This window comes from Egretta garzetta, unplaced genomic scaffold (assembly GCF_000687185.1).
Source record: "Egretta garzetta isolate BGI_Z169 unplaced genomic scaffold, ASM68718v1 scaffold16, whole genome shotgun sequence".
Lineage (NCBI taxonomy): Eukaryota > Metazoa > Chordata > Aves > Pelecaniformes > Ardeidae > Egretta > Egretta garzetta.
The window spans coordinates 4,921,607-4,935,022 of NW_009260022.1; the positions used below are offsets into that span (position 1 = coordinate 4,921,607).

Genomic DNA, 13,416 nt, shown 5'->3' on the forward strand with positions numbered 1-13,416 from the left:
TTCAGCAGAATAGTTTACTTGTATTTTTTTCAGTGAAAATGATTAGCCTCTAGCACAAACTAATAAGCAAGCCATCAATTTTATTTTTTTTTTTTCTTTTGTTGAAGCTTCAACCTAAAAGCTGTATGTCTTTCTGGACATATTTAAGAGACTGCTTCCTCTGCAGAAGAAACTCAGTTATCATGTAGAAATTTTATCCTTAACTCAAACCCCACTACAACACTGAAACCTTAACTGAACACTGTGGCCAAAATAAATTCCTTCTGGGTGTCAATGCATCAGCCATCATCTGTATAATGAAGACAAAGCTGCACAGACTGCATGATAAAACATGAGAAAAAAGTGTGCTGAGTCAGACCATAAACAGCATCCTGTCCCAGTAGAGACCAGGAAAGAAATTAACGATAAAACATGTAAAGCGTAATAATTACCTGGTCTACCTTCCGAAACATCCCCAGCATTCATCTGTTTAGAGACAAAGGATGTAGCTACACAAAAAAATTGCTTGGTGTTAATAAAGTCTCAATCCAGTCTTTCCCGACACCACAGTTTACCTTCCTTTTACTTGCACGTGTATAACCATTTGCAGGACTGTGCTGTAAACTACATCACTGATATTATCTAAAGTTAAAATAATTATAAGTCTAGATTATTTGTCTGGTTTGGCTGCAAAAGTCAATGCTAGAAGTTAAGTTTGCATGAATATGACAGGCTCTGAGCTGTGGGAATCCAGAAGCTAGCACATTCGCTTTTGCTGACTCTTTACTCATGTGGTAACATCCAGCAGAACTACTATGGCAAGCTTGTCCAAAGCCACCTGCACAGAGCTCCACTGTTACCGTAAGAAGTTCACAATTTCAGACAGCAACATAACAAGTATCTTTCATGTGAAGACCTAGAAAAACCTCTGTGGTGACTTCTAGTCTTCGCATCAGCCACCAAACTACCTTTACTACCAAATTCGTCACTTTCTTAGACTCACCTATGAAATAATTTTATTATCTGTAATAATTTGCATATACACATTATATATAAAATTCATTTTACATAAGCAAAGATCAAAACACTATACAACATACAAAGAGTTTATAGAATTAATCTTTCCAATAGGATACTATTAAGTATACTAATACATTCACTTACAGCAACTTTAGAAAAAGGCAAAAGCCCAATTTACGCAACAGGGCACATAATAGGAATTTAAATACAGCAAAGTGGCAAGGCTGCCAGCACAGGCCAATTCAAGCCTCCAAGTAGTTCTTTAGGACTGGGTATGTTATGCACCATACTCAAAATTCTTTTAACAATCAAATGCTCCACAAAACATACATTGTATAAATTCTGTTGTTATTTAAAATAAGAATTAATGTTAATAAAATAAAACACTGTATTAAGAAGATAATTTCACTGTGATCTTACTAACAATAGACACTGGCATACAGTGAATGTGTAAAGTCAGTAGCTGAATCCAGGTAGCACTGCATACACATACTTCAACATGTCCTAGCAAAGATGAATGGATCAAATTAGGGCATGGATCTGTGCTCCCAAGACCCAACTCCACTACTGAAGTCAAACATTCCATATAACGTAGGATTTCTCCTCTTACCCTGACACCCCAAGTCACACTCTAATAACAGATACACTTAACAAGAGAAACATGTCCAGAATGTCTATCACTGCACACTAGTATTCTACCTTCAACTCATGCAATGTTTGTTCCAATTCACAAACTTCCATCATGAGTTCCTTCCATTTTTTCACCAGTATCGCTCTGTTCCCAGTCCCTCCCAATCACCACCATGATTGCAGCAGCACGAAGGCTTGTAATAGTTTAAAATGGTGGAGGCTTAAATGAGAAAAGTATTTGGTCAAAAAAAGAGGGACAGACAAAAACAATCCCAAGAGTTGAGGATACTGGAGAAAATAACAATTTGCAGAGACATATAATAGTTTATAGTATTATTTTAAAAATGCAAAACTGAAATGAAGTCAAAGTAGTACTGTGTGTGTAATTTTGTGCTGTGTTTCCTGGTTATATTGGTAAGGGAGAAAGTGTAACTATTGCTTCAGGTATTCCTCAGAAGGACCATCATCTGCTCCAGGCACACAGGAAAGTACAGTGTAAACTGGTAACTTACAGACAGGACTTTTAACACTTAGTTATGTAGATTATACTCTAAATAGAACAAAATTTAAAGAAATATCAAAAGATGAAGTATTTATCTAGCCTCCCCAGGATGTAGTATAGTGGAGAGTGGATTGTATCAAATCCTGTAGTGAATCTGATTGCCTTAACAAGGTCCTTAGAACAAATGAGTCTGTTGCCCTCCAAGTAGATTCTACATTATTGCAAGAGATTCATCACTATTTTTGGGGGGAGGAGGTGATGCCACTGTAATTTAGACAACAGTAAGAAAATGAAGGAATAGAAGGGACAAACCATGGAGAAGAGCAAAAGAGAAGAGTTTTCTCCAATTCAATGGAACTGGAGATTATGAAAATTCATATAGATAGCAATGACTCTGCATTTCTCCCTTGGTATTCCTCTGGATGTGCTCCATTCTAATTCAGTCTCAACAGACAGAATACTAGGTTTTACACATACCCTGCAAAAAATTGGGCCTGAAAGAATTTACATAATCCCTAAAGTCATGAAAAGCTGATGCAAACACTGGTAAATTTGAGGCAACTTTTGTTTTCTACCCATTAAACACAGGCTAAATTAAGGTTACATTTGATTTACTACTATTTTATTTCTACGCTTTCAAATTTCTGTATGCCCTTACATCTTAATTAAGTTCAAGACCTAGTACTAGGTAAGTATGAAGGGGAAATTCAGACAAAGATACTGTTTCAAACTGCCTACAGATTCTGAAAACCATATATTCTGTTCCAAGTTCTTCTTGGTATCTAGTGACCTAGATTTGGTTTAGGTTTTGCTTTCCTCTGAAGTACGGAAGTTGGGATCTTAGTGTACAATTTTGTTCCAAAGGTTCCATAGTCACAGAAAGCCCAAGGCTCGCTATAATATAGAGCAAGCTTAAGTGTATTTGGCAAATAATAACAATAACTAAGACATTTCTTTGAAGTGCTTCAAAGAAGAGTAACTAAACTGACAGGATGAAACTATGCAGATGCAAATGTAGCTTAAACTATTCTTAAGTACATTTCAACTATGATCTAGTGTGGAAAGAATTACTGCTGCCCACTGATACAGCCAGGTCACTTACCTACTTCACCAGGTATCAAACAAATGCATCAGTTAAGCTTCACATTCTATCTCGGTCTGTTTCAGCTAGGACTTTAAGAAAATGCTGTTTTCTTCACCTGTGAGAAAAGCTGTTAGTTTACCCACCAACCGTAGAAATGGGGATAAACTGAGAAGGGAGGAGGATACAGCGCAAAACCACTTCATTTGAGGACTATGTCACCACTTCAGTTTTTTTATATAGCTGCCTCTGCAGACTGTCACATAAAGGCACTCTCAACATTACCTCTAAGTGTCTCCAAACTGTGGGCTTCTAGTTTAGCTGCTTTTCCTAGATGCTGAAAGCCACCCTGCCTTTTTGCTCAGTAAAGTTTTACAAGTTCCTGATCTGAAAAGCAGAAATACGGTCTTTCAACTGAAAACAGATTTGCAGCAGCACTGCACATAGCTTCACACTGATGTCCTCACAGCATCACAAATTGCCTGTCTGCAGTTTCAACATCTTGTAATCAGTCATGCCTATTCATTTGTTTTTCCAAATAGATGCTTCCCTTCCCATCCCTCCCAAGAAAACAGATGTGAATTCCCATCTCCTTTCCATCTTCTCTTGTTAATTTTGCTTTCAGTTTTGTCTACAGCGCAACCCCCATTCCCTCAGTATCTTGACTCATCTTGCCCTAATCTCTGGATGTGAGGAAGCTTTAATAAAGACACTCAAATTTCTCAAGACACTCTCCTTGTTCATTCCCATCTAAACTAAACTTACTAAACTAAACTATCTAAATTAAACGCTCCCTACTAGTTGGCCAGCCATACAAGTCTTTCAGACAGGAAACGCAACGAGGTTAATGATTCCTACTCTAATTTGCTCCCCAAAACTTAAGTGTGAATTTAGGCATTTTTACTATGCATAAATTACAAGGCAATGGAAGATACACTACAGAATGTCATCTTGAAATACCTGTGAACCTCGACTCAGAAGAAAGCTGTGTCCTGGCTTCAATAGCTCTAAATCAGATTTTAAGTTTCTGAGGAAAACAACTGTTGCATACAAGTCTAAGAGCAAAGCCTCACAGTACTGAATGTTTAAGCAGTACCAGCAAAATTATTAAAAATAGAACTATAGATTTTTTCTTGCAAGAAATGCCACATACTGTATTTCCAAGTGATCCTGTGCATTATTCTACACCGATTATTTAAAAATTTGAATCACACAAGTACTTAAGACAGTGCTACCACAAGACTTATTATGCATCAAAGAACAGTTACTTACCCTACAGTAACTGCAGTTCTTTGACCTGTGTTGTCTACAGATTTTCAAGACTTTTGATTCTTATGGACAGTAATGCCTGCTGCAGCATGCCTTTATTTTTTCCTTTTTTCCCATAGTTGAAAATATAAGAGGGGATAACTAGAAAGGGGGAAGAAGAGTTGATCATGCTCAATATAGAAGAAGCCAGGAACTGCAGAAATGGGTGAGGAAAGCAGGAGGACACAGAAAATTCTGTGACCAGCGGGGTTAAGTATTCCTACATGAAAGAGTATTAGACTGCTGCTAGGGTCAAACAACAGAATTGTCAGCAATTCAGGAAGGCAGAACTGTTCAGTAAGTATTTCTGTCCTGTATTTAGGTAAAAGCCAAATAGTGGTCCTATCACTAGATGAGAATGAAAAGCTTCCCACTGACAGTAAGTCAGGAAGATGTAAAAACAGCTACTGAAATAAACACTTAATAAATCAACATATTAGGATAATTTTTGTTCAATAATTTTAAGAGGAGGCTGAAGAGCTCTCTGAAGTTTTAATGTTGCAAGCCGTTGACCATGTGAATGCTCCAGTGGGTTAGAAAAAAGCTAGCACTGTGATAATACTGGAAAAGGGTAAACAAGGAACAATTAGATTCAAAAGTAAGGGGGTTTTTTAAATCAATGATGACACCATTGTTGATATAATATACTTGAGAGTTCTGCACAAGTGACTTATTAGGATACAGTAAAACATTTTGATTAAGAAAAATTAAGTACAAAACATATTGAATACATAGATTAAAAACTGGCATGAAGTTTAAATGTAGACTGAGAACTATCATTTCTGTATGATAAATAATGAGGACATGCCATGGACAATGTGTATTTTTCCCCCTTTTGTCCTTAAAAATTACTACCTTTTGAAAAAACATGTCTTCTACAAGCAGTGAAAGACAACCCAGCCTTATCTTCAAGAGGGCAATCACAACTAGGATCCTGGTGAACATTCCTGGCATTATGAAAAGACTGCCGTTGTCCTTGGTAGAAACTTCAGATGCTTTTTATGAGCCAGATGCGCTGACAAGTTAGCTTGAGAGATCAGAACCAAAGTAGGTGATCCTGCCAGGAGGTTCAAAAGGCAAGAAAACTGCACAGAACCTGAAACAATGGAGCTAAAGTGCTAAGACTGCAAAAAGACAGAAGATGAGTTTCCAACCTTCTTTTTAAGTTGAAGTAGTACTGGAAATAAAATCCCTTGCCTCTTTCTTTCTATCTCACTTCATGGATACTTACCATACATCCCCACAGGTGTAATAGAGTTTTCCTTTTGCTTCAGGAGTATCTTGTATTTGAAAAATGAAAAAGGAATGTGTACCTGAAACTGGGTAATATATTCTTTTGTGAACATCCTGAGGATATCTGAGCCTAAGATAACTCAGACTAACTTCCTTAACCTTGAGAATCTAAGTTGCATCACCAGTCTCTCAGCATACATGACAGAATATTCACTGAAGAGTAATGTACATACAACAAAGTTTCACCTCACCACCAAGGGCTGTCAGAAAATGAGTTAGACTGAGCTGTTTTGGAACACAGAACAGAAGAGCACATGAAGTACAGACATACAGGAAGGATGTGACAATTCAAACTTTTGAAGAATCTGAAGAAAAAATGCAATTCTATTCTACAGCAGTAGATACTGCATTCAAAAAATAACCAGACTAACTAAAATTATGCAAACTTTCTTACACTTGAAGCGAGATAAATTACTATATGCTGTTATAAGCAAGATTGTGAAACACATACAAGCATGATCATCTCATTCTTCCACAATTTATTAATTTCCTTTGAAAGTGATGAGAAAATAAGGAACGTAATTTAAGCATGCTGAAAGCAAACTATTTACGTAAGACTGGTACATAAACAGCTCTAATTCCTGCACTAACTTGTCAAGAGTTTCCGATTTAATTTTTCATATCAAAAATGAAACAGTGGGGGAATTGGTTTTAACTATTTTGATTTTACAAAATGCAAACTAAATACCTCAAATGTAAATGGGGTAGCCCAAAACAGATGTTGTCAGCTGAAGATGTTTACTTAACATCATTACTTCCGTTTACTTCATGCATTTCTTAAGACTTTTTTTAATAATCAGATTCAATTTCATAGTAACACCAGGACCTTCTCTCAAAAGCTTGGTATAAATAACGCCTTAGAAGGAAAAACTGCATAACTGAAAGTAAAATTAAAAAGGTTAAAAACTGGAACTTAAAAACAAAGAGAAAAGCTAAGTTGTGTCATACCCAGACAAAACTTTTTATAAAGTTCTAGATGCCAGAAGAAAGCTGTGCCTTAAGTAGCATTCTGCACTATTTCACCAGATGCACTAAAACAATCATCCCTGCAAGCAGAACTGTAAATACTGCATTTTTAATTTTGCTTGTTTGGGGGTTTAGACTTTTTTACCTAACAGGTGTTAGACCAAACCTCACAAGATACCAGATGATGAAAGGTAAGTTGTCACTCGGGCAACTATTTACCTTGAAAATTGTCAGCCAATTTTTTGGCCAAATTTAGAACAGCTAAATTACTTCAGCATGATAAAGACTTCAGGTTCTGGCAGGAATGGCATGAAGTCCCCACCACAAATAGCCAACCACTCCCACTCTCTATCAACTGGTATAAGTCGATCAACAGGCATGACTGTAAGCTTCAATGGCATCAGGCAGACGAGTCCGTTAAGCAGCTGCGTATGCTCCTGCAGAGGCGGAGCTGGGAAGAAAGATGTAGAAACGAAGACCTCAGTTTTGCAGTGGCACTTTGAGTCAACTCTTGAAAGGAATCCCTTTGACTTTATTCCAGCTGTAGACCAACCTAGAAAACTGTTTGTAGGGGGTTTTTTATTTTTAAATAAATTAATCTTCCAGCTGAGCATGTCTGGGTTGATAAGCAGCGAAGTCCCTTCTCAAGCCAATGCTATTTTCTTTCAGGTCACTTGCTAGTTTCTTCAGATGTTACCAGCATAGTCAAAAGAAGTACCAAAAAACCCGCATCCAGCATCTTATAAAAAGTTAAGCAACCTAGATAAGAGCTTGTAAAATTGCCTTTTTTCAGGAAATAACCAATCCAAAACTGTGATTCAGTACATTAATAAATTATCTGAGACACTATTATAATTAGATTTTGATTAACACTGTTAAGTCTCCTTTGTCTGGACAATGGCTTTAGGGGGAAAAAAAAAATCCAGTAACTTAAAAATTCTTTCAAATTGACATAACTTACAGGATCAGAAGCATGAAAACCAAGTTGGTACATTCCAGTAGCCTGTATTTTTCCAAAAGGAATGCTACTTTACATGAAATGTTTGAAGAAGAACTCTATAAGCATGCTAATAAAAATAAATACCTTTCCTGAACAGTTAAGTTGCTACAGAGTAAAGTGAACTGTGCACGTAATGGCTCTTTTGCTACACACAATGCAGTATTTTATTACAAACTGCCAACAAAAGGAGTAGACCACTAGAGAGCTTTCTCAGGTTTAATTTCCTCTCAAGACCAGATGACTGAAGCCAGCACACAGGTGAGAAAGATATCTCTTTGCCAGTGTTTAACACGTAGGCACTATCTGATACAGCTTTTTGTTTTTGAAAAGCAATGCTGAGGAGAGTTTCAGCTATGACTAACCAATACCCTTCCCTTCTCCACCGCAAGACAACACTAAGCACAATGAGGAAGAATATGAGCTCTAATAAACATACTAAGATAAAACAAGCTCAGCCAAGACTTTTCAGAACAAATTCAGCGCAACGGAAGTCTCTGCCTATGTACACCCAGTAAAGCAGACATTTTGGTAGAAGCATAACTACTGGGCATTTTTCAAAGAAAACTGTACATTTACTGGACAAAGCTATTAGCTTTGTATTAGGGTTGCGATGACTTTCCATTATGTAAACAAAATGTAGGACTTGGGTAAAGACATTCTTTCCTCTCACACACTCCCGAGAACAGTAAAGATGTCCTCTGCTGCTTACCTGGGAAGCGAGGCTTGGAAGAACACCTCTCACACAATGGGCTGTAGCTACCAAGATCTAAAACCTAACCCACAGTTTTCACAGCCACACCGCTAACAGAGCAATCTATGTTATTTGGACTTCAGATAATTACCAACCATCTCCAACCCAAGACTAGGAATATGCTCTTTTTATTTTTGCCTCAGGTAAAAAAGTTTTGCTAAACGAAAACAGAAAATACAGCCCAACTCTACTTGCTATGGAAGGTAGCGCACTATCCAGGCTGGGAAGAGAAAATACAGGGAAACCCTTCTTATCTTGCTTCAAAGCTTGCTGGTAGTTTGCAAAAAAGAGGAATCAAGTAGCCTCTCACCCTTCAGCTTTAAATTCTCTCATTCTGCTGTCCCTTCCAATATACCTTCCTCTTTCAGTTTACAACTAAACTGGTTTTCCTTATTTGAAGATCAGAAGAGCAATGTATTTTGACTGCAAAAATTTTTTTTCAGCATTTCACTATCTGCTTCTAATTGCATATTTATTCTTCAACCTGAAGAAAGGTTGACATACCATATTGTAAGGGGTTATAAATAAGAAGGGGAGGAACATCACTGAAAAAGATTATCTCAGACAACTTCAATATAGACAAAATACCAGATGCATATGGAAAAGACACTGAAGGTCAATCAAGATAATTCAGTCTGATTCTGTTAGTTAGAAGCAGTTTCACATTGATCGTTACTTTGGAAAAGTGAGTTTCCTGTAACATAAAGGAGGGACCAATTAAATTCTCCCCAACTTTAGCAGACGACAGTTTTAATACCTTCCAATCCATTTACTATTCCTAGACAAGTAGGAGAAATGTCACTATAAATCTCCACCCTATCTTTAATATGACCAGGTGTTTATAGCTATTCGCTTCAAGCAGTAGTTTCTGCTATTCATCTACTGCTTCTGCCTATTTAATCACATTTCATATATCCCATTTACTCTCTTCCCTTCCCATGTGAAATTCCTCACAGGAAAATACGGTTAAGGAATGTGTCATGGAACTCCCTTGCATTTTATTATGAACCACCATTAAAACATTCTCAAGGACTGTCAATAGACAAACTAATAGACACAGCAAGCTCAACTTCTTTTTCATATGCCTTTTCCTTTGATTTCTCTCTCCTTTTCCTTTCTATCTTTCAAGCTTCTGCTATGTTACTCCACAAACAATAACATTAGCTACATGATCCTATACCAAATATAAATCTCAGAAATAAAGAAGTTCTCATCCTCCTTGTATTTGTATTAGCCACGGGGCCCTTTTTCAAAGAGTTCAATTCTGACATCTGAGTTGAGCTGTATTATCATGCACAATACATGCTTTTTGTTACTGATGTCTATACCCCATATCCTCAGAGGTAACAAGGTGTGATGGAGACAAACCAAGACTTCCTGTGGTCACTGGAAATAGAAAATTTAAGAATCAAGATTCCCCAACAGAGCAAATGCTGTGAGCAGCAAATCGTCTGTTTGGTGCTGTTGTAGACAAGCCAATGAAGAGCAGGCTTATCTAGGTCTGGCTACCTTTACCTTGATAAGTCCATAATATAGAAGTCACTTCCAAAACAAAGTTAACTAAAAAACCATCTCTGCTCATTATTTTAAATTCAAATTTTAGAATCCAAAGGGAAAGCAAGTTTCCTGATATAGAATATACCAATATCAATAACTATGTAAGTATTATAACCAGTAGGCTTTTGAAACAAACCCAGTTCAGCAGCTCCTCCACAGCATTTGTCACTTAACATCATATTCTTCTCACATGCTTAAATAGGCATACAATACAAAACATTTATGTTTTACTTAAACATTTACGCTTTAGTATCTTAATGAACCAGAGCCTTGGATCACATGATTATAGTAAAACAGCAATTCCCAAGCTAGTTTGTGCAACAGTTCCCTCCCGAATTATCTCTACTGCTCACTCTGCCCCTCATAGCTAGCCTGGGCACAACCCTGCAATGATGAGATTAAACAGCTTCTGGTACAGTAAAATGTCTTGACCCTAAATCATCTCTCATGCTTTCTTTTAGGTAGCTACGCCCCAAAATGTGGAACGCGCTGTATCAAATTTACCAAAAAAACCCAGGTATGTTCATTTTTTCTCATGCTAAGAAACACCTGTTTTAAGAAAATAGCCTTTCTTCTCTGCTTACAGAGATAAAACACATTGTGAAGGTTATCATTAACAACTGTACGTTCTGAAACATAACACGAATAAGTAGTACTGGATATTCACATATATTCTTAAGCACAGCCTCCATTTTGATATTTACATCTTTGTTTCATTTCTGCTTACATGAGTTTTGTACATCATAGTAACACTGATATTAAATCAGTAGGAAACAAATTTAACAAAACAGCAGATGAATAAACAGCACCTCAGGGGGGCTGAAAATTTTCAGGGGAAAAAAAAAAAAAATAGTACCAACAGAAATATCTGGATTTTCCATGAAAACTTCATTTTTTCAGGACTGGGAAGATTGGGGTATGCTAATGACTCTGCTGCCTTAGAAGAGTGGTAGTTGATAGTCAGATTCTCAATTTGGTAAGCAGATCTTCTATAAGCACCGACAAACATTGTACTAGAAGTGCTGTTAACTAATATGACCAGGTGAGAGTTACAGGAGCTTATACTAAATGAAGCAAGGTGGGGCTATGTTCTACCATTACAGCGGTTTCTAATGGAACAATAGTTTCAAACAAAATCTATCATCACTGCATTTAACCCACTGTATTTTGTAGACTTCTGCAGCAAGACAATAATGTTACAATTATCATAATTTAAACCAACCACATGCAATAATAAAAAACAATTTTCTGCAAAAAGAGTAAAATAAATACCTGCAGGACTGCCAGCATTTTCTCCTTGATGCAGCTGAATACCAGCAGAATCTATAGAGTTTACTGTAACTGTCTGTAGATTTGGCAATTGAGCAGTGCTTAGACTAACTGGAGTTGACGTCAACGCCCCACCTGCTGCAACTTGACCAAGAGTGAGAGTCTGCACGGGGGTTAGAGTTATTTGTTGACCAGGTGCATTCTGAATTTGCAAGTTCTGCAAGTTCTGAACTCCTTGCACTTGAAATGTCTGCCAGGTTATCTGCCCAGAAGGGGTCACTGTTTGTGCCTGAATTAAAAAAGTTCCAGGATTCAGCTGCAGTTGAAGATTTTGAAGAGCTTGTTGAGATATACTTTGACTTGCTTGCACACCGTGGATTGTCTGTTGCGCAATACCTTGTACAATCTGGGCTTGACTGGTTGGCTGCTGAGACTCTTGAAGCTGTATGTGTTGTACAATTGGCTGTGCTGTGGAGACCTGAATATTCTGAGCCTGTGTGTCATCAGAGACTGATGTCTGGATGTAATTTCCCTGAAGATCAGAACTATGAACCTGACCACTAGTTGTGGTCAAGTTGTTTGCATTTTGTTCCAATATACTTGAACTGTCTATGGTAACGGGCAATTGTGATGAAGATGATGTTGGCACAAATAAGTCATTATCAGTGGCGGTTTCCGTAATTTCAGGAGAAACTTGCTCACCAGTCCTTTCAGAAGTATCTGAACTATCCATGGCCTGTCCAGTATTTATCAAGTGCCCATCTGCATTAATGCCTGCTGTCATGGTTTGAGAACCACTGCCAAGTCCCAGAGAATCTAGATCAACACTATTGATGGGTACAAAAGTAATATTTCCTGGCAGTCCAAGAGGGACATTAGTAACTACTTGTGCTTGGCCAGGGAAAGACGAACCACCAATTGCAACTCCCTGAACCTGGACTTGACCAGACTGTGATAAGATATTCTGAATATTAGCTGAAGGTGTTCCAGAGGCAATGATGGTTTGATTAGAGCCCGGAATGATCTGAATTTGACCAGTTTCTTGATTTATACTGCTATTATCAGAAGAGGCTGCAAAGCCAAGTTGAACCTGCTGACCATCCGCTGTCTGGATCTGGGGTATTACTTGGTATTGTACGTTAGACACTGTACCATTCGACGAATCTGATCCTGGTGCAACAGAAAAGATTTGTTGATTTTGCAAACTCTGAATAGGAAGGACATACTGCCCACTTGAAGTTACTGTGGCAGCACCTGGAATCTGTACTATATTACCAGCTTCATCCTTTATAGTGGCAGGAGCTGCAGACAAGACCTCCCATCTATTTGGGGTTCCTGTTAATTGCACAGAAGCCAAATCCCCTGTCTGAATAAAAAGAAAAAAGAAAAGACAAAATTAAAATGAGACACGTACAGGCTATATGCTAGAACAGTCATGCAATTCAACACTAGAGATTGATACACTACTGGAAAACATGCAATGCAGCCCATATGAACAACAGCAACTGGATTAGAACTATGAAATACAGATTTTGTAAGTGAGCTAATGCCTAAGTCAGGGTAACCAACCTGTGGGTCGTGAGCTGCATGTTGCTCGTGAGCAGGTCAAATGCAGCTCCTGTGCCATGGCTACGTCAGGTGACCAGCAGCAGGGTTATTCTGGTGTGGGGGCTGCTGGGTAATCCAAACCCCTGGCTGTGGGAAGAAGTGAGCTGGCAGGGGCTGCTGGAGCTGTCATCACCAGGTTACCCTGGGACTCAGCTACACTCTTTACCTATCCCAGCACCTATTGCACAGAAGCAGAGGAATCGCCGTGAAGCCAGTGTCACCTTTATCTCCTGGAGCTCCACTGCCTTTTGACTCTGTGTTATATATGGTACAGATGTGCATGTTGCGACTCTCAACAGTACAGAGAGTGTTAAGAGGTGACTTAGTCACACAGTTGGAAAGATTGGGTAGCCTCCGTTTAAGTTACGCATAATACAAAGTCCTAGTATTTATAAGCCTGTGTGAGTTACTGTTTCACTACGGAAGAAGGCCTCTAAACTAAGGACTTTTAC

The 13,416-nt window shown here is 38.0% G+C and overlaps 1 protein-coding gene across 1 annotated transcript in view; it reads right to left on the minus strand.

The window, feature by feature from the left end:
* SP3 (Sp3 transcription factor) overlaps positions 1–12,808 on the minus strand; it is a 24,098-nt gene extending 11,290 nt beyond the window's left edge. The window contains 2 exon segments of the mRNA XM_035896182.1: positions 11,360–12,736; positions 12,739–12,808. Coding sequence (XP_035752075.1) covers positions 11,360–12,736; positions 12,739–12,793 — 1,432 coding nt within the window. The 5' untranslated portion in view covers positions 12,794–12,808.
* Positions 12,809–13,416: the final 608 nt, after the last annotated feature.